The following is a 23,655-nucleotide window of genomic DNA, read 5'->3' as shown; positions in this document are numbered from 1 at the left end:
ACAGGAAGTGATGTCATCAGAACTGGAAGGCGGTCATCAGGGCAGGAACAGGAAGAATGCTGAAGTGCATTCGGAAGACGCGGTGCATAGTGATGATCACGGTGCGCATTACAAGGGGATTGCCTATCAAAGGAACCCCCCAACCCACTTGGCTGCCTCTACCTCTGCCTCTCGTGACCTTGAGAATTGGGGTACCGCATTCTGGCTCACCCTGTATTACTGCCTAAAGAGAATTTTTTTTTTTTTAATGTAACTTTCATTGTTTGTATGATTTATTGTGCTAAATAAATGTCGATTGTTGTATTTACGTCATTTTAAGACCTGCTAAGTACCTGATGATTTTTGTGTTGTGTCCTAATACCTTAGAATTAGAGAGAGGGGGCACTTTCTTTTTCACACGCCTGTATTTAGTTTCACAAACTGCAACTCCAGAGCTTTAATTTCTTGATTTTTGTTGCTTTCCCTTTTCCTCAACAGCCTTTTCTTGTTCTACTTCATCGCCTTGGCCCGCGCGCACAAGCTCGTCGTGAAGCAGCTGAAGGACCAACTTCAAATGGTAAGCCCATTCCAAAGGTCTCGGCGGGGCAGGTTGTGGGGGTCTCGGGGACCACCTCGGGGTGTTTTAACGTTTTGTGCTCTGGCTTTTCATTTTATATCAGGAGGGACGAGACAAGATGTTTCTCATACAGCAACTCTACAAGGCCCAGAAAACGTTTAAGCAGCAGCCGGCGTGGCCCCGGACGGAGGGATCGGAATTGGAGCAGGAGGGGATGTTACACCCTGACCGGGACTACTACAGCCCCCCCTCTTCGGATGTGTTTCCAGAGGATTATATGGACTATAACTTGACTTAGGCCGAGACGCGACAAGGAAGAAAACTGAGGAGGAAAATGGAATGTGACGCAGCATAAGTTGCCAGAGATGATTTTACTCTTCCTTATTGGATTAAATTATTTATTATTTTTAGAGTTTATGTTTTCTTGGCCACATTATTGAAGACTAAATACTTTCCAGAGTCTCCCAATGGGTGCATTTAAATATATATATTTTTTAACTGTAATGTATTTTTAACCATGAACGTCATCTACTGGGTGTTATTCTCGATCAAGAGGAAAGCTGTGAATAAACCATTTGCTGCCCTTTTTCTGAGCTCAGCGGACCACAGCGGCCATAGCAGACATCAGCTAGCTGGAGCAGAAACTGCCTCTTTAAATTTACTGACTAATCTTCTTGATTTGCTCTGTTTACACTTCTCTTTTGAATGATCCTTCTTAATGTGAGGCCTATTTTGCTTGTAAATGTTGGTTATAAAAGGCAGGCTGTTTTAACACAGAGTACTGGACACGAGAGCTGGGCTCTCACAGCTGACCAGCAAATAAAGGGGACTCCTTAACTAAGCACTTTAGGTCCGCGGCCCACTCTGGGACGGGTACGGTCCAGTCTGAACATGCGTATGTTCACGTTGGAAAAGCAAATTAGGAAACGTGCAACGAGGTGTGAAAAGGTAAAGCGTATCTCGTACTCTTCGGTTCTCGGGGTGGAAGAGGGTTTGGTAACAAATGAATATCATGTGAAATATTTTTGTTGTTGTTTTTAAACAAATAAGAAGATCTTTATTACACTAATAAACCAGATTTTTAAATTCTCTCTGACACGTTTTGTGGTATTCGCAGTGTGATTCTGCAGTTTTTTTTAAATTGTGCGAAAGAAGCTTACTGCTTTTTTGCACATTTGTATGTTCTGTTTTGCCCTTAACATTTAAGACCAATTTTAAAGGATTACTCCACCCGAAAAGGATTTTTTTATTTATGTTATTCAGTACTTTGTAGTGGCGGCCGAGAAAAGAAATTTTGTGTTACAAAAAAAAAAATGTCCTGTTTTCATGCAGAATGAAGAGAAGGAAATTTATGACATAACAGAACTCAGCGGTTGCCAATGCTGTACAACGGCAAACAATGTGATAAACGTCCATGAAAGAGAGAAAAAAAAAACAAAAACCCATCGCCTCTCCTCTCCTCGTCATTCATTGGTCAAGAGTTCTGTCATCAATCCAAAATGTCCTTCCTGTGAGTCTTTGGGTCTACTGTTTATAATTCTAGATGTAACTATTTAACGGTATTTAGGAAAAAAGCGTTTTGTTTTGCACCCTTATGAGCAAGCGACTGGATAACAAACGTGGATTATGTGGCATGAGTAACGTGGTTTATTTCTTTTGTTTTTTTCTTTTCTTCCATGAATATTTCTTCCATTTTTTGCTGTTGTATACCACTGGCCACCATGAAATTCTGTTATGTCATAAATGTCCGTCTCTCCAGACGAGATTCAAAGAAGCAGGGCAGGTAACCTGTGTGATGGAAACCAGGGGTGTCAGCGAGCCCATAATTTCCCCACACACACACGGTCCTGGGTTCAAATAAAGGTTGGTTTATTCACAAAAATCCTTTTCTCAGTTGCAAATGGCACACAAACGCCGGGTTTTCTCTCCTCACTACCATCTCTCTCACCACCGCACTGCCCTCCTCCAGTCGAGTGTTGCTCTTCCTACTCCTCTCAGCTCCGACTCGTCTGGCCAAGGGAGTGCCGTCCCTTTTATTAAGTAGTACATCCGGTGCCAGGGCCCCTGCCCGATGGAAGCACTTCCGGGTCAAATGGAAGTCCATCACAGCAGGGCATCGCCCTCTTGCGGCACCCAGTGACATCTCCCTGCATGCCCTGTTGGCTTTCTACTGGGTACCAAGATCTGGCACTGCTGCCATCTAGTGTGCTGGGAGAATAACAAACCCCCAGTGATCTCTTTTCAATTGGCTGTCTGGCCATCCTTTCTGCTCCTTCTTTCTTCCCCAGCCGGGATGCCCTATTAGGGGTCTCCCCTCCGGGTAAGGACCCATCCCCTCTCCTGGCCGGGATACCCATGCAGCCTGTGTGGCATCTACACCTGTAAAATAATCATTTTTGCTCGGAGTATTCCTTTAATAAGCTGGTCATGTTGGAGGTGCCAGTCGTCAAAGATGAGACGAGGGGTCGCAAAAAGGTTTAGGGCTGCCGCCCGTATTTTGTTCCTGGCGGCAGACGGATTTGTAAGCACAGTGATGTGTGCGGGGCGTCGAGTCCAAAACAGAACTGATTAGGTGTGAGAAGTGAGGTCATGTCGGGGGGGTTAACCAGAAGTGAGGTCATCTGGGAGGTCAGGGGAGATGTGGGGGTTAACCAGAAGTGAGGTCATCTGGGAGGTCAGGTGAGATGTGGGTCATCGGGGAGATTAACCAGAAGTGAGGTCATCTGGGGGTTAGGGGGCTGTTAACCAGAAGTGAGGTCATCTGGGAGAGATGTGGGGGTCAGGTAAACCAGAAGTGAGGTCATCTGGGAGGTCAGGGGAGATGTGGGGGGAGGTTAACCAGAAGTGAGGTCATCTGGGGGTCAGGGGAGATGTGGGGGTTAACCAGAAGTGAGGTCATCTGGGGGTCAGGGGAGATGTAGGGGGTTAACCAGAAGTGAGGTCATCTGGGGGTCAGGTGAGATGTGGGGGGGGGTAACCAGAAGTGAGGTCATCTGGGAGGTCAGGGAGGTCATCTGGGGGTATGGGGAGATGTAGGGGGTGTTAACCAGAAGTGAGGTCATCTGGGAGGTCAGAGGAGATGTCAGGGGGTGGGGGTTAACCAGAAGTGAGGTCATCTGGGAGGTCAGGGAGATGTGGGGGGGTTAACCAGAAGTGAGGTCATCTGGGGGGTCAGGGGAGATGTGGGGGGTTAACCAGAAGTGAGGTCATCTGGGGGTCAGGGAGATGTGGGGGGTAACCAGAAGTGAGGTCATCTGGGGGTCAGGGGAGATGTGGGGGTAACCAGAAGTGAGGTCATCTGGGGGTCAGGGGAGATGTGGGGGTTAACCAGAAGTGAGGTCATCTGGGGGTCAGGGGAGATGTGGGGGTTAACCAGAAGTGAGGTCATCTGGGAGGTCAGGGGAGATGTAGGGGGTAACCATAAGTGAGGTCATCTGGGAGGTCAGGGGAGATGTAGGGGGTTAACCAGAAGTGAGGTCATCTGGGGGTCAGGGAGATGTAGGGGGTTAACCAGAAGTGAGGTCATCTAGGGGTCAGGGGAGATGTAGGGGGTTAACCAGAAGTGAGGTCATCCGGGGGTCAGGGGGGGAGTACCGTAAGTGAGGTCCTCTGTGGCCCAGAAGCGGAAGGGAGGTTGTCTGTGGGGGCCCGGGACCAGAAGTCAAGTCGTCTGGGGGGAGATGGGGGGGTTAACCGGAAGTGAGGTTGTCTTTGGGGGTGTGGGAGTTGATGGCGGGGGGTAACCAGAAGTGAGGTCATCTGGGGGGTCAGGGGAGATGTGGGGGGGTTAACCAGAAGTGAGGTCATCTGGGGGGTCAGGGGAGATGTGGGGGGGTTAACCAGAAGTGAGGTCATCAGGGCCAGGCAGAATGTCCCATAACTGGTCTGCAGGGTCAGCGCACATCGCCCCCACTGGTATTACTGTGTCACGGTAGTGATGAATGCCAGTAGTACTTCTGATTTATCGGGGGGTCCAATCCCTTCATGTTGTGTCTTTTTTGTTTTTTTTACACAAAATAAGACAGGAACACAGAAACTCAAAGAGGAATTGGCGAGGAAGTTAAAGCCTTTTATTCATTTTGACAGACGAAAATAAACCTAAAGCAGCAGCAGACCTTTTGAGTTTTCTAGAGCCCTGCCAGCCCTGCCAGCCCTGCCAGTGTCAGACCCCTAAGCCGGTCGTGTGCCCGCCTGTCTCGTCTCAGTCCCACGATTGAATCGCCGAGCCGCTTTGCGTTTCTTGACGATTGTCTTGCAGGTTCATCGCTAACTTGACGCCCTCAGCGTTGACATTTTGTTTTATTTTAACCCTTCAGAGGCCTGGCGTCTCCTGTTCCCCCCAGTCAGATATGTCCGATACGACGGACCCCGTGTCGTCCAGCAGGATGCGGAGGCTGTCGGCGTCCTCGTGTCTGGCGGGAGTCGCTCGACTCTCTGAACGTTTACTTTTACGCCTGTCCTTGACGCGCTCATTCTCGGTGTCCGGGGGTCCGCCTTGTTGTAAGTGGGATTCTGGTTCCGGGCTGTCGGAGGAGAACTTTGTGTCTTCGGACATCACCAAGCAGCTCTGCAGGAAGCTTTCAGGGGGTGTATGGGGGGGTGTGGGGGTCTCGTCCTCGTCCTCACTGCTGCTGTAGGCTATGCGCTGCAGGGTGTACTGGGGTGGGCTTGACGTGAACTTGGCGGAGTAGCAGATGGTTTGTAATTCCTGCTGATTTTCTTCCTCCAGCTCAGCCTGATGACTTTCTTCGCCGTTCTTGTGTCCTCCTGCAGTGGGCCGACACTCCTGCTCTTCTGGCCGGAAGTCTTCTTCATTTTCTTCAGATGTCTGACCTCCAAAGTGGTGACGTTGACCCGAGACGTCCTTGCCACTGTCCTGGTGACAGTCGGCTCCAGGATCACCTCCTTGGCTTTCTGAAGCGTGTGCCGTGTGATGTGCCCTGGCAAGAGTGTCTGCGCCCACCGAGCTCGTCAGCACACGCCAGCCCTCCTTCAGCCCGTTCTCCTCATCCTGGCTCTTTAATGTCTCGGTCGCTTCCCCTGGCACCGTCGGCTCTTCGGGTTTTTCCAGCTGACCGTCTTCATCTCCCTTGTAGCTGCCGTTCTGTTCCTGTGGATGGATCTCTGCTTCGGTTTCCATCGCGACTTCATCGTCACCCCGCAGCGACTCCTTGGCAGGCCTACCAGCCACTGGTGAGCTGTGGTCGGTCCGCTCTTCTTTTCTGGAAACTTCTGCGTCTTTGCCAACACTTCCATCTTTCTGCCCGCCGGCAGTGTCTCCTTTCTGAGGGGTCTTGGCCCCTGAGTCACTCGATCTGTTCGGTTCAGCAGTCCCCAACCCTAACGTGCCCGATGGAGTCCAGGAAGGGCCGCCAGTCGACAGATTTCTGATGTTAGAAGGTTCTGGAAAGCAAAACAAGGCGTTCAGTTCTTTAGAACAAGTTGTTTGCAGGAGTTAAAGTCGCAGGTCTTGGAAACGCTGGGCCGTCCTCCCTTCATTTCATTGCGTTACAATGTGAGATCTTAGGGTTTTAGTGATTGGTCAGCGCCACGTCAAAGTGAAAGCAAAATGGTGGACTGTCTTGTGATTCGCCACACAAAGAGAAACAGCAAACAAAATGGAAAAGAAATCCACAAAGATTAGCCGAACCGTAACAGTTCAGCTGTTGGACGGTCAGGGGATGGAAACGGAAAGGCCGGCTGGTGTGAAGCTGCTCAGGAGTGGAGACAACGTGAGGAGGACAAGGGAGAGGATGACGAGGCTCCCTGAAGCCGTTCTGAAGTGCAGGACTTGAATGTCATCTTTCTGAGAGTCGTTCTTGTTGGTCGTGTTGTTTCTTTGGATTTTATTAATACTGAGTTTATTTATTATCTTGCTCTTCTCTATCATGTTCATCAAGGATGTTTTAGACGTAATTATATCTATATATATATATACTGCTCCAAAGAATTAAAGGACCACTTTTTAATCAGAGTATAGCATCAAGTCAATGAAACTTATGGGATGTTAATCTGGTCAGTTAAGTAGCAGAGGGGGTTGTTAATCAGTTTCAGCTGCTGTGGTGTTAATGAAATTAACAACAGATGCACTAGAGGGGCAACAATGAGATGACCCCAAAACAGGAATGGTTTAACAGGTGGAGGCCACTGACATTTTTCCCTCCTCATCTTTTCTGACTGTTTCTTCACTAGTTTTGCATTTGGCTACAGTCAGTGTCACTACTGGTAGCATGAGGCGATACCTGGACCCTACAGAGGTTGCACAGGTAGTCCAACTTCTCCAGGATGGCACATCAATACGTGTCATTGCCAGAAGGTTTGCTGTGTCTCCCTGCACAGTCTCAAGGGCATGGAGGAGATTCTAGGAGACAAGCAGTTACTCTAGGAGAGCTGGAGAGGGCCATAGAAGGTCCATAACCCATCAGCAGGACCAGTATCTGCTCCTTTGGGCAAGGAGGAACAGGATGAGCACTGCCAGAGCCCTACAAAATGACCTCCAGCAGGCCACTGGTGTGAATGTCTCTGACCAAACAACCAGAAAGACTTCATGAGGGTGACCCAAGGGCCCCATGTCCTCTAATGGGCCCTGAGCTCACTGCCCAGCAGCATGCAGCTCGATTGGCATTCGCCATAGAATACCAGAATTGGCAGATGCACCACTGGTGCCCTGTGCTTTTACAGATGAGAGCAGGTTCACCCTGAGCACGTGACAGAAGTGAAAGGGTCTGGAGAAGCCATGGAGAACATTATGCTGCCTGTAACATCATTCAGCATGAGCAGTTTGGTGGTGGGTTAATGATTGTCTGGGGAGGCATATCCATGGAGGGTCACACAGACCGCTACAGGCTTGACAAAGGCACCTTGGCTGCCATTAGGTATCAGGATGAAATCCTTGGACCCATTGTCAGACCCTATGCTGGTACAGTGGCTCCTGGTGCACGACAATTCCTGGCCTCATGTGGTGAGAGTATGCAGGCAGTTCCTGGAGGATGAAGGAATTGATACCATTGACTGGCCACCACACTTTCCTGACCTAAATCCAATAGAACACCTCTGGGACATTATGTTTTGGTCCATCCAATGCCACCAGGTTGCACCTCAGACTGTCCAGGAGCTCAGTGATGCCCTGGTCCAGATCTGGGAGAAGATCCCCCACAACACCATCTGTCACCTCATTAGAAGCATGCACCGATGTTGTCAGGCATGTATACAAGAACACAGGGGCCATACAAAGTGCTGCGTACAATTTGGAGTTGCTGCAATTCAATTTGGGCAAAATGGACCAGCCTGCCACATAATGTTTTCACTCTGATTTTTGGGGCGTCTTTGAATTCAGGGCTCTGTAGGTTGATCATTTTCATTTCCATCAAACGATGTGGCATCCTTTCGTTCCTAACACATTACCCAGTCTATATCAGTATAGATATCCAGGAGGATTGAGATCTGATGGGTTTTCAAAGTGTTCCTTTAATTTTTTTGAGCAGTTTATATATATACTGTAGACAGGGTGAGTCGAAATTATAAGGGCAGCATGGTGGCACAATAGGTGGCGCTGCTGCCTCGCAGTTAGGAGACCCGTCTGGGTTCGTTTCCTGGGTCCTCCCTGCCTGTGAGGAGTCTGCATGTTCTCCCCGTGTCTGCGTGGGTTTCATCCCACAGTCCAAAGACATTCATTCATATGTACAAGAAGATTTCCAGGAATGTCTCAACCTGTTCGACACACGGACCATACGTGGCACATAAACTGTCCACAAAAATTGTATAGAATTCTAAACATAGCAGCACCATTAGCGTTAATGTAACTTTGATTCACCCTGTATGTACAGTATATCATCCGGGAGCTGCCAATCGCCACACCTGTGCCATGTCCCCACATGAAAAGGAGACGCTCAAGTGTGGCGGGGAGGAAGACGAAAGAGGAAGAGATGCTTGAAGAAGGAGAGTGCAGCATTGGGGGCAGTGAAAGAGGGTTAGGGAGAGAGAGGGCAGCGCGGCCAGGGGGTCCTGCGACAGAGCGAGGGATTCGGTGCTCCAGGGACGGAGGAGCGGGTGCCATCGAGGTTGGTGTCCTCTCCAGGGATCCGAGGGACGACTTTGTGGGCAGCGAGAGGACAACGGACCCTGGGCGGGGAGTGAGGGGACTGTGGCTGCTGAAGTCTCTGCCAGGTGAGCAAGCCGGGGAGACCCAATGACTGTCGCTGGTCCTTATTCTCGTTTTTGGATTATTTTTGAAGCTCTGCACTATTTATTTGAACGCTGCTTTGGTTTTTTGTTAATAAAAGCACTTGCACGTTGCGTTGTCCCCTTGCTGCGTGTGGTGTCCTCTTTTCTTAGCTCGTCCCGGTCACGACTATCGACGGTGTCGGGTTCAAGAGCATTGAAGAAGGACCCGCCTCGTCACAACTCCACACATGGCAGCCTGTCACACGCTTTCTCTCCGTCCACAAACACACAACGCAATTCCTTCTCTGACCTTCTTCTCCACCAGCACACAACCCGTAGGACACCCCCTTGGAATGAAAGCACATTGCTGCCCACGGATCGCCACCCTCTCCCCTCAGCCAGGTATCCATCCCTCTTTCCCTTATCTTTGTGAGGTGGCTGATCAGCTTTATACCCCCTGTAGATGCCCTCTGATTCTTGGTACTCATGGACTTGTTCTCCACTTCTCAGGCATCTTCTCGCTCTTCATGATTTCTTCAATCAGCTCTGCTGCCGTCTCATCTGAACATCTCCAAGTCACCATGGCTTTCCCACTTTTCATACTCTTGATGGCTTCCCACACTCACCGTCTCCACTTTGGGAACACCTGGCAGGTCAGACCCCTTTTCTCCCGTCTCGCCAGCTTTCAATCGGCAACCCCCTTTGAGCCGCCGGCATGGTGGCTTACCTGGCCGAGGTGGACTGACTGATTTCTTGTTTCGTTTCAGGAGCCGTCCGACTGGATCTTCGACTCTTTGAAAGCTGCAGAGGTGAAAGGTTAGAAATGCAGTTGTTGCCCGTGCCGTGTGGCGCTGCAGAAAATCCAGTTTGGGAAGACCGCCATTCCAAACTGCTTACCTTCTCCCTCTGGGACTGGCAGAGGCACACATCGATGGGTTTGGAGACCTACGAGTGGACCCTCTGTGGCGTACAGCCTCCTGGGTGGCGGGCAGTGCCCCATTCTCATTGTACTGTGGTGGCATTGAGCCGGACCCCTGAGTGATGAGAGACAGGATTACAGTTGAGAGGCGTGTGGACCGAGTCCTCATCCAGCACCCCCTGCTGGTTCCTTCAGGTCAGTTACTTGCACTTTAACCCTACGGTTCTCAGGTTCAGTCCTGTGGGACCCCCCCCCGGCCCCCCGCCCCACCCTGTGCCTGCAGGTTTTCATTCTAACCAGTTTACCAATCTGTGGGTCTGTCCGACGTGTCTCTGTAACATTATCTGCTCTGCTTCAGTGCTCAGAAAGTGAGAATTTGATATCTTCATGTGTGAGTTTCAGCACGGCCTGCGCTCAAAGAAATCTCAAGACACCATGGGCATGATGGGAGGCAGGGCAAGGGCTCAGAAGAAGGTCATTCCCAGTCAGACCAAGGGGTGGCAGACTCCCCGCAGACCAAATGCGGAAAATTCCGGGCCAGCTCTCAGGACGACGTCACTTCCGGCTCCTCAAGGAGTCCACCATCCTGCCGACTACGCCAATTGTGGTAATAGTCAAGGCTTGACACAATGGAGAGGTTTGGGGCAGCATCCCGTATAACGGAGAACTGGCTGCTGACTGCAAAAGAGGTTGACGTAAAGGTCTTTTAAGGAAAAGAGTCCACAACAGGACTCAACAGGTGAGGAAACATGGCGGATATCTAGTTGAAAAGCAGGAAGAGGAGGGATCTTGGGACCGGAACTGGAAATGAGGTCATTGGGATGTGGAAATTCCGTCATTAGGAGGTGGGCTCTTCTGGGGTGGAACCGGAAGTGACATCATCTTGAGAGCCAGGTGGAATTTCCCACATGTGGTCTGTGGGGTTAGTGGAGTCTGCCACCCCCTGGTCTGACCTTCTTCTGAGCCCTTTAGCTGCCTCCCATGTGCACGTGTGTGACAATAAATATATATATATATATACATTTTTTTTAAAATTTTGAGTTCTTATTTTTCACCCACTGGTAGTAAAATTGGCCAGAACCAAACCCTGCAGCCACGAGGAAAGGTTAGGGGTCATCCAAGATTGGGACGAGAGCGCCATGCTAGGAGTGAGTAGTCTGTAAAGCGTGTGCCACCCAGAGCAGAGGGTGGTGACTAGAGACACAGCCACTGAGCACTGAAGAGCCCATCCCAGGAAAGATCAGGGAGTAACATGGAAATGAGGAATCTGAAATTTCAAAAGTGGCGACCATGGATCTCTCAGTGAAGCTTCTGATCAGCTCTCGAGAGTCGTCACGAGATGCGTTTGTGTCGCTCCTACGGCGTAAGCTCAAGATCTGATCATATATGATGTCAGAGAACAGGATTATTAAGGATCTCGAGTAACACGCGCATAAATAATAATAATAAGAGCCTGGTACCTGACTGGCATCTCGCAGCGGCGGTAGGGAGACCTCCATCTGAAAGAGAAGTCCACGGGTTACACAAACACAGTCGGTGGTGTGATGTCATTCAGTGCCCCGTATGATGTCATTCGGCGCCCCGGTGTGATGTCATTCATCCCCACATCCCGTTTGCACAAACCCTGCCCCCCTCGTTGTTAGTATTAGGGTAGGGGATAGAAGCCCGAAGGCTCGCCCTGGCACACTGATCTGACAAATAAATTATATTTAAAATATGTACCCTAATTATATGATGTATAAAATACCTTAAAACCCCATAAAATTGGTCCTAAAATAGTCTCAAATGCAGCTTGTAATACAGTGGTCCGGATCTGATGATCCAGATCGTCTAGATGACTTTGATTTATGTGTCCAGTTTCTTCATATCGTCAGTCCGCACACTTCTCGATGGTCCGGGATTTTTGGGCCAATTTTCTATTTAATAAACTTAGTAAGTTATAGCGTAATGAAAATTGCATAATTAGATCTGGACTACCCTATAGTATATAAAAATTCCCATTATTTCCCACCCCAAAATCCAGCTAAAATACAGGGTTCAAAAAATATTAGCACCTCCTACCGTTTGGATAAAGAAAGTGGTAAAAACTGGGATTAAAAAATCAACTGATGTGACATTAGAAGGGCATTAAAATTAGGGGCATGAGAGTTTGTTAAAGGCACTAAAACCAAACTCGCTGTTAGTGTCCGTGAGCTTCTCAAGCGTCAGGTTTTCATCTTTGAACGCTTACCCCAACGTGACTCTCGGTGCTTGTTTTGCCCCCTTTGGTTTTCTTGGCTCATTTTCCGTTTTGCTTCCTGGTATTTTTGGACCCTCATCTTCCATTTCTGAGTACACTTCTGGTCTTTCCCATCACGTCCCCAGCCCTTCTGCTCACAATAATCCTCGATGACTTGTGTGTCATAACAGGTGGCCGTGGCCATCAAACTACAATGTATTGGGGGTGACGTCTGACAACAGATGGCAGGAATTCCAAATGTTTCCGTAATGATTGGGTGGAGAATTCATTTTTTTTTTGCTCCCGATGGATTTTGTTTCCGAGTCTTTGGACATGTCGTATGACTTTTGACATAAGAGTCTCCCAGCCTGATTATCTTTAGAAGTTATTATTTATATATTAATAAGTAGTTGTGCTGACCATTTAAGACGGGTTGAAATCTAAATGATCAGCATACACCGCAGCATTAATGTTTGCAGTGCGCCATCTGTTGGAATGTATTCTGTAATACATAGAGTAATAAAATGCATTGCCACAAACATTTCTGATGCACCATCTGTTGGAATAGCAAATGCAATGCATATGCCATTTGGTGTGAGATTCTTAAAACCAGTGTTAATATTTCTGATGCGCCAGCTGTTGGAATGGAAATTGCCACGCATATATCTTGGCTATATGCCATTTGGAGGTAAAGACAGCTTCAGAGACAAAGACAGAGGATGACAGACGTCAGAGGTGCACTCAAAGGTCGACGGCAGCAGGACAAACCTTTCTGGGGTGACATAGTGGGGCCCCGGGGTCTCTAGATGCCAGAACCAGCACTTCCTGTCATAAAAGAGAAACAGAACTGGGCATCATTCCATAACCTCACTTATGTTCATCATAGAAGGACAAAATGGCACAATCCTGATAGGGGCGCTGTCGTTGTCGGGCATGGGTGGCGCGTCGTGCTCACCGTATCCACGATCATCTTGGCCGCCGAGGAGACGAGACGGGCCACTTCGCCTTGGCTGATGTAGGGTGGCGGTGCTCGCCGAGGCCACGAGTCTCGTCGTCTGCAGAAGAGAGGGAGAGAAATAGATTTTAGTTACACTGCTGCTCTTGTACCACGTGACCGGGCACTGTTAAGGGGCATCTTCTTGTAAATACTAGTGGCTGGGCAGCCATGTCTAAAACGGAGCTCTTGAATCCTGAATAATCTCCGAGTCAGGTCTCCTAAATCTTTAGTGTCCTTCAATGGAGACCATGTGGCTCAGCTGGCCCTCCATTCAGATAAGAAGGCCTCCCAGAATTAGTCACCTGCTCTTCTTGTGTCCTTCACACTAAGTCAGCTGGGTGACATGAACCCCACTGTGCCCTGCTGTTATATCTCCTGAATCCCTGGTGCCCTTCAGTGGAGGCTCTGAAGCCCATTAAGCCCTCCTTTCAGTTGACGATTACCAATAAAGGGGACAAGTCACCAGACTTACTTAGTGGCATCACATGGTCCTAGACCCAGTTCAGCTGTAGGCACCATGACCAGACGTTCTGGAAGATGCCAGTCATGGTTATTGGTGATGGGACTGACACAAAGTGGATTCCCCTCTTTTGGACCCCAACTGCTGGCCCTTTATATGTGCCCACCCCCCCCAAAGCTCCAGTGGTTCACAGATCTCCACATGTGCCATCTGGCACTTCTAGACTCACCCACTGCTGTCACTGGGAGGCGCCCATTCAGTAAAGGAGGTGCCCAGCTAAACCCTAACTGAGACCATTAAGTCGAGACTCTCAGATTCCTTGAGACTCCGCGATGGCCTCCCAGCTCTGCCGGTGACTGTGAAGTTGGACCAACTGAGAGATTCGATAAAATGGGTGGCATGACAGACCACCTCAGCCACTCCTTACCTTGCCAGGTTGCTGGAGGACCTCACTTTGCGAAAGGTGCCATCCTAGAATGATATAAAAAATAGACAAAGGAAAACGACTCGTTATGTGCAGAATCCATGAGGGGTGAAGCGGCCCGGCTGAGGTCCTGTCCCGCTATCAGTCGATTCGCTCTTTAGTCACAAGTTTCACAAAAGCCCACTCACTCGGTCAGACCCCGGAGACCAAGGAAGCGGTGAAAGGTGGCATATCAGGGGGCCAAATCCTTCGACCTGCCAGCTGTGAGTATCGTGCCACCAAGGGCCTGCACATGTAAGACAGGACCGGGCCTGTGGTGTCACACACACACACACACACACCAGTGTGTATAACGTCCCCCACATAAGGTCCTACAGAGTCCTGGGGGTCCTTCCAGTTAACACTTCTCGAGGTCACCGTGAACACTCAAAGCTTTAGAAATGGTCGGATCCCCCCCAGCCCGATCTGCGCCTCACCACCGATTAATTGAGAGGGTCTTCCTGAGAATTCCTCGGATGTCACGGTTCACTTTTGTTGTCCTTGTCGGACGTTCAATACACAGGTGGACGTGTGTCTCTCTAAACGGTGGCCTCCAATCGAGTTCTGGATCTCAAGGAGATGTCAAGCAGACGGGATGGACTCGACCACAATCTGGGGTGCCACAGTAACATGGGTCTGAATGCGTGGAGAAATTGAGGGGTACCCACTTGGTCATGATGGGGTATTTGGTGGAGATGGATGGGCAAAGGTGGCACATTTTATCCATTTCAAATGGCTATAAAGTGGCGAGTGGAAGTGAAGGGGTCCGAATATGCACCGAGTCCACGGTAAAGAGGGGTACTGCTGGCAGGTGGTCTTCCGTGCCCATTTGACCCGACCAGATCAAAGTGTTGCGTTTGATACGATGGATCACGCCACCTTTTGGGCAGCGAGTAGGCATTCAGGGTGCTGCCCTTGTCCGGGTTCAAGCCTTGTCTTAATAGCAGATGTTTTATTCTGTAAATATCGGTACGTTAACCTGTGGGGTCCGCCAAGGGTCCATTATTAATTTTTCATACATGTGCTCCATTTTGGATCGACATCTTGGTGTCGTGACGCTGTTTGTCACTGTCATGTGGTGCCCACACACACACGGCTGTCTCCGCCTCTGAGGCTGAGTGCTCGAGGGTCTCTAACAGAACTACTTGGTCGTCTTCGAGTGGGCGGCTGCTAATGAAAGACAGAAGAGCTGCTCTTTGGACCCCCTGCTGCCACCAGCAGTTTCACTGACGTCCTCAACCCGCTTCCCCTCCTGTATACTGTATGTAAATCATATGCAAATCATTTGGGGCTGGTGTTTGCTCCGCCCCTCTGTTCTGATAAATGCAGTGGAAACAGCCACTCCTCTTTAGCTCGTCTGCAGCGGGCGTGTAAGGGGGGCACACATCACTCCTGCCCTGGCGGCGCCTGGCTGCCAGTTCAAGGCACTCGTGTTTGTGTTTAGTGCCCCTCCACAGAGTTTAGACCTTCTTTGCCAGAAATTCCACCACCAAGTCACTCAGATCTCCTTCTTGAGCTCTTCTGGTGGTCCTCGCCACATGCGGAGTGCCGATTGAGTGTTTCGGGTGGTTGCCCTATCTCTGATGCCAGAACTGCTCGCACCATTCTGACACTTAACTGACGCCTTTTTAAATTGGCTTATGGCGGGTGGAGGGCATCTGTTGGTGAAGACTCAGTTGGTTGAGCTGCCCGTGTGGGACATCCTGTGACTTTGCGAGGCCCCCCCCATGTTTCTTGGCTATCATGGCCGGCCTGTTCTCTGGTACTGGGAGTGCTGTGCAGAGTAGAGGAGGCAGAACCTCAGCATTTCTCCCAGTTGATTCTGGGGTTCATCAGGGTGGTGTGTTCTGCTCCTACTCTGGTCAATGATCACATGGACTCGGGTGCTGGGCAGGTCATGGGGTCCAGCTACTTCCTATAAAGTCAGTAAGTGGATTGGGAGAACATGGGGGGTCATGAGGTCACTGGACAGGGGTGGGTGGCGCTCCCGATATCTGAGCAAAAGGATGAAGGTCCAAGTCTTTAGAGTCCTGGTGCTCCCTGTTTGAGAGTCATGGACGCTCTCCAGTGAGATGAAGACTGGACTCCGTCATGTGTGTCTCTTTGGAGGATCCTTGGGGGCCGCTGGTGTGATTTTGTGTTGCTCACGGGGTCCCGAATTAAGCACATGACCTGCACTGTGAGGGAGCGTTGGTTATGGCCATGTGGTGCCATTACCCGAGGGTGATCCGGGGACCCAAGTGGCTGGACCAGGCCAAGGGGATGCCCACATAACACCTGGCTGTGCCAGATAGATGGGTGAGACTGGGCTGTGTGTCTGCCTGGGGGGGAGTCACCAACTGGCATCCCAAGCTGTCTTGTCGTGTGCTGGGTGTGCCAACTCACTGTACCAGTGCAAGCTCCCTGACCTGACCTGCTTTGTCTGTGGGGTCCATTCAGCGTCTTTTGGTTTGTGTTTTTTGTAAGACTCGGTCTCGTTGTCGATTGTCGGTGACGTTTCTAGCGAGTTTTAGATTATTTCTTATATTTATTTTTTTTTTTTAACTCTGTACGGCCCATCACTTCACCTTTTGTGCTTTATGAATACATTTTAAAAAAAGAACCCAAAACCAAAGTCCAGGAGCTGAGTGATCCTCTGTTACCTTCATGTCCATCTTTGTCATGTCAGCCCAGATCTGCTGCCTGATTTTGCTCTCCCGCTGGCCGTCCTCTGGCTGCCCACACCTCGTCCAGTCGCCAGGGTGGACCCCTCGCACCACCGGCTCTGCAAAGTAATGCTTCAGGCTGTGAAGCTGCATCTTCCCCTGTGCCAGCGGCGGGTGCTGTGGAGACAGTGGCACATTCAACTTGGTCATTTGTCCCTTTAAAGGACGCAGGCGACACCCTGCCGGTGACCTCCAAGAGGGGGGCGGGACTTTTCTTTAACTGTCTAAAGAGGGCTGGTCCTCATGATTTGGCCACACCCCCTCTCTGTCTCTCTAGGGTGGGGGCCTCGCCACGGTCTTTGTTGTGTGTAACGTGGTGACGCCCTCCAGCATGCCTGGGCCTGCAGCTGTGACATCAAAGGGAGAGGAGCCAAGGGTCACCAACTGGAACAAAGCAAGTGAAGCTCAGGTGACGCTCACACGCCCAGTGGGTGGGGGGCTTGGGAATAACAGTCTGTCAGGAGAGAGCGGAGGAAGCCCACGTGAAGGAGTGGTGGGGCCAGTCGGTCAACATAGTGATGGACGTTGAACCCGAGTTCACATGGAGAGGACTGCTGGGGTCTGTGGGAGTCTGAATGAGGTTAGACATTGTGAGGGGACCCTCCTGGGCATCCATCATGCCCCAGCGACCTAACGGATGATGACTGGGTGGGCTTTATACCTGAAAGGTCTTCATGGTGATGGAGTCTACCCAGTTAGAGGAGTCAACCGCAGAAGAACCAGTGAAAGGTTACATGAAGATGGAGGGAGGGGCACACTTTGAACCCAAGTGTATGTGGACAATCTGAAGAGACATTGGGATAGCTTCATATCTGGGGGTCTACTGGGGTCTACTGGGCTAAGCCTGAAAGGTCGACATAAGGATGGTGAAGGTGCTGAGATGTCATTGAGTTGGTCCATTTAGTGATTGGTGCCAGTCATGTCTGGAAGGGCCACTTTGAACCCTAAGTCAGTGTGGTGGGAATGAAGCCAGTTGGAAGTCCAGACAAGGAGCTGAGCTAATTAGTGGGGTTGAACCCAAGTCTATGTGAGGTATAGCGGAGGTACATGATGATGAGGGGTCGGGGGTCTCCCTGAACCCAAGTCTATGTGGATGGAACTGAGGAAGCCCACATGTGGGAGGGATGGGGCCTGTGAAGGTCCCGAGTTCACATGGAGTGGACTGCTGGTGTCTGTGGAAGTCTAAGTATGGTTAGGCATTGTGATGGGACACTCCTGGGAGTCCATTGTGCCACAGTGACCACACGGTTAAGGGACTGATGATGACTGGGTGGGCTTTGTACCCCCTGAGGCTGAGCTTGAAAGGTCTTCATGGTGATGGGGTTGGGCTTTGGACCCAACTCTATCTGAGCTGGTCCACCTAGTGAGAGGAGTCAGTCAAAGTCAACAAGATGATAATTGGCGGCTTTGAACCCAAGTCTATGTGCAAGAAATGGAGCCTGTGAATGTCTACATGAGAATGGACTCTGCGAGGGGACACTGAGAGAGAGCTTTGTATCTGGGGTCTCCAGAGCTAAGTCTGTAAGGTCTACATAAGGGCGAGGTGGGGCTTTGAACCCAAATTTGTGTGGGGTGTAACTGAGCTGGTCTGCTTACTGCGTGGAGTCGGTCAACGTCTGCATTATGTTAGGGGGCCACTTGAACCCTGAGTCAAACAAGCTTGTGGAAGTCTAAATCAGGAGCTGAGCTAATAAGTGGGGTTGAACCCAAGTCTCTGTGAGGTATATGATGATGGCATATCTGGCACTCTGAACCCAAGTCTATGTGGATGGAACTGAGGAAGACCTCATGTGGGAGGGATGGAGCCTGAGAAAATGAACACAATGATGGGCGCTGAACCCGAGTCCGACAGTCCACCCAAGGACATGATGAGAGAGCCAAAGAGGGGTCTGCTGGTGAGACCCCTTGAGTGGAGATAATGACCGAGTTCAGTGAGTCCCATGGCTGATATTTGACCCCCAACTCACACAGAGAAATGTGGTGGGGGGCACCAAAATGGTTAGACTGGACGGGCTGTGTTCGTAAAATGGCATTGGCTTGGTGCAGTCTGGGGGTCGCGTGTGCCTGGTGGGTTTTCCAGGTGATTTGCTCCAAATTCCCCAGAGACCGTGACTCGTGTCGGCGAGCCCACTGGATGGTGGGGGTCACGTTGACGTGTTTCATCGGTCACATCGCTAAATCAAGTTCCTTTCTTGTCACCTCATTATTCCCTAATCTAATAAAATTAAAAGTTGCCCCCCTCAACGAGCCCAGCCCTCCCCATCACCTCGTGCCTCCCAATTCTTCCTTGGGCTCTAACTTTTTTAAGAAGTCCTTATATGAACTTACATTGCGGTAGACCGGAGCCTCCAGCGATGCCTGTTGGGTTACGGACAAATCAAAGGCGTCCTCCCTCCTCTTTGTGTCAATGTAGTAGCGGCTGGTGAGGAAGAGGAGGAGAAAGAGAAGGGTGAGTGAGGTGTGGTGAATGGGGGTGTCAGAGCCCACCCAGCTCATATGTGGCTTGTAACCTGGGAGTTAAGATGTAGAGATCTTCAGGACCACCGGCCATATAGGAGGAGGAAGCACTTTGTATTGTACAGGCCGGGCTAGAAGAAAATCCCAGAGACCCCCGGCCTGAGACCTCCTTGCCCGCTCACTATTATGGAGTCCAGGTTAGCGAGGAGGTGGCAAAGGAAAGTGGAGTGTAATGAGGATGGTGGGCTTCTGAAGGACTTGAGGACCTCTGTGGGTCGCTGCACCTGCTCTCCACCAGGCCAGTCAAGAGCAAGGAGCTCCAGAGATGCGACAGAGAGACATGAATGGGCAGGAGGAAAGGCGCTATAAACACAAGCAGTGTGAGGGAGAGGGTCACACAGGAATCGGGTAGGGAATGGCAGAGGCTGGCATGGACAGAGACGGGCAGACAGAGGCACAACTGGAAGGAGGGGTGGTGGTGACAGAGGAGACAGACAAACAGGTGGATGGACAGGGTAGCAGGTGGGGACACAGACAGATGGACAGTTAAGGTGACAGAGACAGTGGCTCGCAAAAATAAGAGGGCAAGGCATGTCCAGTGCTCCATTCATCCATTTCCTTAACCTGTGAATTCAAGGCAGGACTGTGGGGAGGACGGAGCCAACTCCGCAATCATTGGGCACAAGGCAGGGAGAAATGTAGGAGCTAATGGAGGAAGACAGGCAGACGGACAGAAGAGCAAAGGCTACAGCGGCCTTGAGGGAGACGAGCCGAGCAGACCGGCATGGCAGCAGGTGGTGACAGGAGAGACGACCAGGAGGAGCAGCAGGGGGTGAGAATGACAAAGAGAATATACACATGGGGACAGACAGACAGACAGACGGACAGACAGACGAACGGACAGACGGCACAGCTGGCAGAAAAAGACAACTGACAAAGTATAGCAGGAGGAGATGGAGAGAGCAGATCAGGGCTTGGAGCAGAAGCTGATGGGAGAGAACACACGGGGACAGACAAACAGACAAAGAGGAACAGACAGAATGACAGAGGGAGAAAGACGGACAGACTGGCAGAGATATACGGTAGAGGCTGAGACAGAGCAACAGGAGGAGACGGACAGACAGATGGAATTATAAAGAGACAACATGGAAGGAGGAGAAAGACGGACTGAATGCCATGTGGAGACATACAGACAGACAGACAGATCATGGTTTGGGGGGCAAAATGATTCATGTGCAGACAGACAGACAGAGTGCCAGGAGGAAAAAGAATAAGAAAGACGGGCAGACTGAATGGCATGTGGAGACCCGAGGCACAGACAGACAGACAGACAGACAGACAGGCAGACAGGCAGAGTAGATCAGGGTTTGAAACAGAAGATGATGGGGAGATGACGTGGAGAGACAAGGGAACAGGTGAAGACAGACAGACGGACAGAATAAGAAGACAGAATATCAGGAGGCGAGAGACAGAGAATGAGAAAGACAGACAGACAGACAGACAAAAGTGCACCGTAGAGGCCGAGACAGAGCAACAGGATGGCAAACAGACAGTGAAGTCCGGGACACACACACACACACACAATAGGCACAGACGGACAGACGGACAGAAAGTCGATACTTTAGGTGACGAGAAGCTGAGGTAAACCGACAGACAGACAGACTCCAACAGGACTGCTGACGTCACCCGATTTGTGGCTTCGCTTCGACTGTCGCCTGTCACTCCTGTTACCTGCTGAAAGTCGTCAGCCCTCAACTTTCCAATCAAGATTTTCTGTCGTTCGTCACCAAACTAGGCTGGCACTCTTCCTGTTAGCCCGTGCCCAGCGGGTTCCTTTCGCGTGCCCCTCCTACCGTGCGTCCACCGTCCGCGATTTCTGTAACTGGGCAAAGAGGCAAGGAAAGAAAACTGAAAAGAAGAAACTCACAGCCTCCTGGCCACCGCGGAGGTGACATCCCGAGACGAGAAGGGCATCTGTCGTGGCGCTCGCAGAGTCCCGTGCAGCTCCCTCTGACCCCCCAGTGCCGCTCCTCACTCGGTGCCTTCCCGGTTTCCAGGTGTCTCCAGAAACAAACCCGTTCGAGTGCAGCGCGTCAGGTTGGGCGGAAAGATCAACCAATACGCCGCTAGGGGGCGCTGCCTCTCCCCAGACACTCGAGGCCAGTCCTCCTGCAGGGCACTCGGCCTTCATTGCGACACCTGAGACGGTGGTCTAAAACTTCATCAGGATGTTCATAGCCGCAGCGACCCTTTGCTGCAGAGGCTCCCCACGCACTTCGTCCGGCTGGTGGGTTAAAAAATGCCGACTGCCATTAAAAGCCATGCATGCAGTTTTACTCAATCTGCTATGTGGTTGTGGTTGGTGGCCATTCCATAAAACAGAGACACAAACCCGGGGTTTGGTTGGCACACCGAACACCCATTCCTAACACGTGGAGAACGTGCAAACTCCACACTGTCTAAACAGTCAGGTGCTGAACCAGGACCCCGAGAGCTGTGAGGCAGCAGAGCTTACCACTGCGCCATCGCATCGCTCTTTGAGGCTTTAAATAGCAGTTAAATGTACACAAAAGACTGTAGCGGAGAGGAACAAAGTGAGGGATGAAACCGAAGTCGCTCGTAACGCGACATTGTCACATCAGTTCAGTCCAATCGCTGGCTATCACGACAAGACTGCAAACGCGGCGCCTGTTCATCCGGAAGTCCGGGTGCTAGTCCATGCCACAGGACACTGGGGTCGAGGAAAAATCGGAGCTAACCTCTGCGCCACCAAACAACAAAGACGTCGATTAAAACGAAGTCAGCGGACTCCTGAAGTGGTGTGGAGTGAACGCAAAGGAGCGCAGCTGGACAAGGCGGCTGACTGTGATTGACGTGGACCGGCTGGTTCGAGAGGAAACCTCGGTGGTCTGCTTTAACGTGCCCTTGAATGACGCACCGAGCGGAGATGAACTTGACTGCGAACTGAACCCGAATGACTGCAACTAAACCTGACTGGATTCTGCTGCCGGGCGGGCTGTAATCTAAATCTCGAATTTCGTGGAAACTGATTAGGAGTAAAGCGAATAACGTAAGCGCGGTAAGCCGTTATAAAGTGAACTAAACCCGGCTGGACTGAGTAGAACGGGACTAGCCCGTGACTGGACTCACCGACGGACCAATGGCCAGCTCAATCACAGCTGACCAGACTTCAAATGAACTGGCGGACTGAGGTAGACCGATGTGAACGGTGCAGAAGGCGGGCTCGGGCTGAGTCGGTACGAACCATAGATCCGGTGTGAGCCATTCTAGGGCTGGACTGGAACGGCAGTGCTAGGGCGTGAAATAAAATGAACTCCGATCGGCTTCATCGATATGCTGACAGAAATTATTTTGGTAAGATGAACTTTAAACGAATGAAATACGACGAAGCGAATTGAAATGCGCTGCTTCGGTTTTTAGCGAGTGGACGTTGAAACGAGCGCCCAAGGGTGTGCAGAAACGCCCGCTTTAATTCAGCAAGTACAGGATGTGTCTCTGCAGCCCGGAGCCTCCACCCTGGAGCTCCAAGTACCTGGATTTGACTCAAATGGGCGCCTACAGAGTCCAGCTGCAGACCTCCAGAGTGCCGCCCGGTTACACTGTGTTTAAAATTGGGGACGTTGGAGGGTCATCTGACTCGAATAATGACGACTGTTCATTCGGTCAGCTCCATGTGCTCCAGTGTGGAGCAAAGTAAAGAACAATCCGCTACTTTAACATACAGGTATGTGTTAGGTGGCCCCGTGGAGATTTCTCGCAGCCGTTCATGTATGTCAAGGCTAGTCTGTCGAAGATCAGGGGCAGAAAGCCTAAATTTATTTGGTGGGGTGGGGATGGGGCTCTCAAAGATCAGGCACTAGTCCCCGATGCCCAACACCACACCCCCTCCCTCCCCTCCCATCCCAAAACCACCCCAAGCGACGCCACTGATCACAAACCTCAACAAAGTGGATGCCTGCATCCAGACCCATCTCAAGAATTAATGCTTTGTGGTGCTATGCGTCCATCTGACCAGCAGGGGCCAGCAGCTCACAGTGACAAAGACCTCTCGTCCGTGTGCGTGCCCTCTTACTCGCTCTATCGTTGATCAAGCGAAGCGGAAGCGGCTCGAAGCGTGTCAATCGGTCGGCTGCGGACGCTGACATCGACCCTAAGAGTTAAGGGGTCCCAAGCTGCGGGAGTAGACGGCAACAATGTGCAAGTGGCTACTGTTGCGGTTGGCGCTGGCGACTTTGGTCGCCGCTGAGGATATCGTCGTCGGCTGCGGAGGCTTCGTCAAGTCTGACCTGGAGATCAACTACTCGCTAATCGAGGTGAGGGAGGGCGGGACAGCCGGGTCGGGGGGTCAGAGTTAGGAAGGCGAGTGGGCTTTGAAGTATGATGTGCCAAAGAGTATCCGTACAAAGAGGAGACGAAAGAATAATAAAAAAAAGTTAAATAGATTAAAATTCAACTGCACGAAGCGGGGGGCAGCAGGAGAAAATCAAGGACCTGTCGTGGAGGAGGGAGAAGGAGAGAAGTGACGGGGTGGCACTGAGGGGGCAAAGCTCGGATATCAGCGGAGTAAAACTAGGATAGAAAGCCGGCTTCCCGAGTTATATTCGGGGGCACATCAGGTCAAAGTGAAAGGGGGATGACCCGGCAGAGGAAACATAGGAATTACACGAGAGACGTGGATGAAGAACTGGGATAGAAA

At 50.8% G+C, this 23,655-nt stretch overlaps 2 protein-coding genes across 2 annotated transcripts in view; one reads left to right on the top strand and one right to left on the bottom strand.

The window, feature by feature from the left end:
- Positions 1 to 23,655, top strand: part of nomo (nodal modulator) — a 132,627-nt gene that overhangs the window by 59,051 nt on the left and 49,921 nt on the right. Inside the window, exons 15-23 of the mRNA XM_039776400.1 lie at positions 478 to 556; positions 660 to 851; positions 4,873 to 5,145; positions 5,330 to 5,499; positions 5,653 to 5,749; positions 8,383 to 8,722; positions 9,487 to 9,686; positions 16,759 to 16,890; positions 23,144 to 23,272. Of these exons, the coding sequence (XP_039632334.1) occupies positions 478 to 556; positions 660 to 851; positions 4,873 to 5,145; positions 5,330 to 5,499; positions 5,653 to 5,749; positions 8,383 to 8,722; positions 9,487 to 9,686; positions 16,759 to 16,890; positions 23,144 to 23,272 (1,612 nt within the window). The remainder of the gene's footprint in view (positions 1 to 477; positions 557 to 659; positions 852 to 4,872; positions 5,146 to 5,329; positions 5,500 to 5,652; positions 5,750 to 8,382; positions 8,723 to 9,486; positions 9,687 to 16,758; positions 16,891 to 23,143; positions 23,273 to 23,655) is intronic.
- On the bottom strand, positions 4,604 to 21,036 carry LOC120542989. Its single transcript, XM_039775788.1, has 10 exons — positions 20,866 to 21,036; positions 18,810 to 18,900; positions 16,419 to 16,598; positions 13,741 to 13,784; positions 12,812 to 12,911; positions 12,625 to 12,681; positions 11,099 to 11,137; positions 9,617 to 9,753; positions 9,447 to 9,520; positions 4,604 to 5,959 (listed from the first exon to the last, which is right to left on the bottom strand). Exons 1-10 carry the CDS (start codon positions 20,910 to 20,912, stop codon positions 4,869 to 4,871), a joined length of 1,860 nt encoding a protein of 619 aa, XP_039631722.1. The 5' UTR covers positions 20,913 to 21,036; the 3' UTR covers positions 4,604 to 4,868.

This window comes from Polypterus senegalus, chromosome 13 (genome assembly GCF_016835505.1).
Source record: "Polypterus senegalus isolate Bchr_013 chromosome 13, ASM1683550v1, whole genome shotgun sequence".
NCBI lineage: Eukaryota > Metazoa > Chordata > Cladistia > Polypteriformes > Polypteridae > Polypterus > Polypterus senegalus.
The sequence above is the reverse complement of the archived record's forward strand: the minus strand, read 5'-3'. Positions and strand labels throughout refer to the sequence as shown.

Bases quoted from the DNA above. Each gene is read 5' to 3' on its own strand.
- LOC120542989 (XM_039775788.1), bottom strand. From the start codon at position 20,912: ATGCCCTTCTCGTCTCGGGATGTCACCTCCGCGGTGGCCAGGAGGCT. The intron at 12,912-13,740 runs GTAAGGAGTGGC...TCTCTTCTGCAG, and splicing joins TCCTCCAGCAACCTGGCAAG to ACGACGAGACTCGTGGCCTC. The intron at 12,682-12,811 runs GTGAGCACGACG...CTTTTATGACAG, and splicing joins CCAAGATGATCGTGGATACG to GAAGTGCTGGTTCTGGCATC.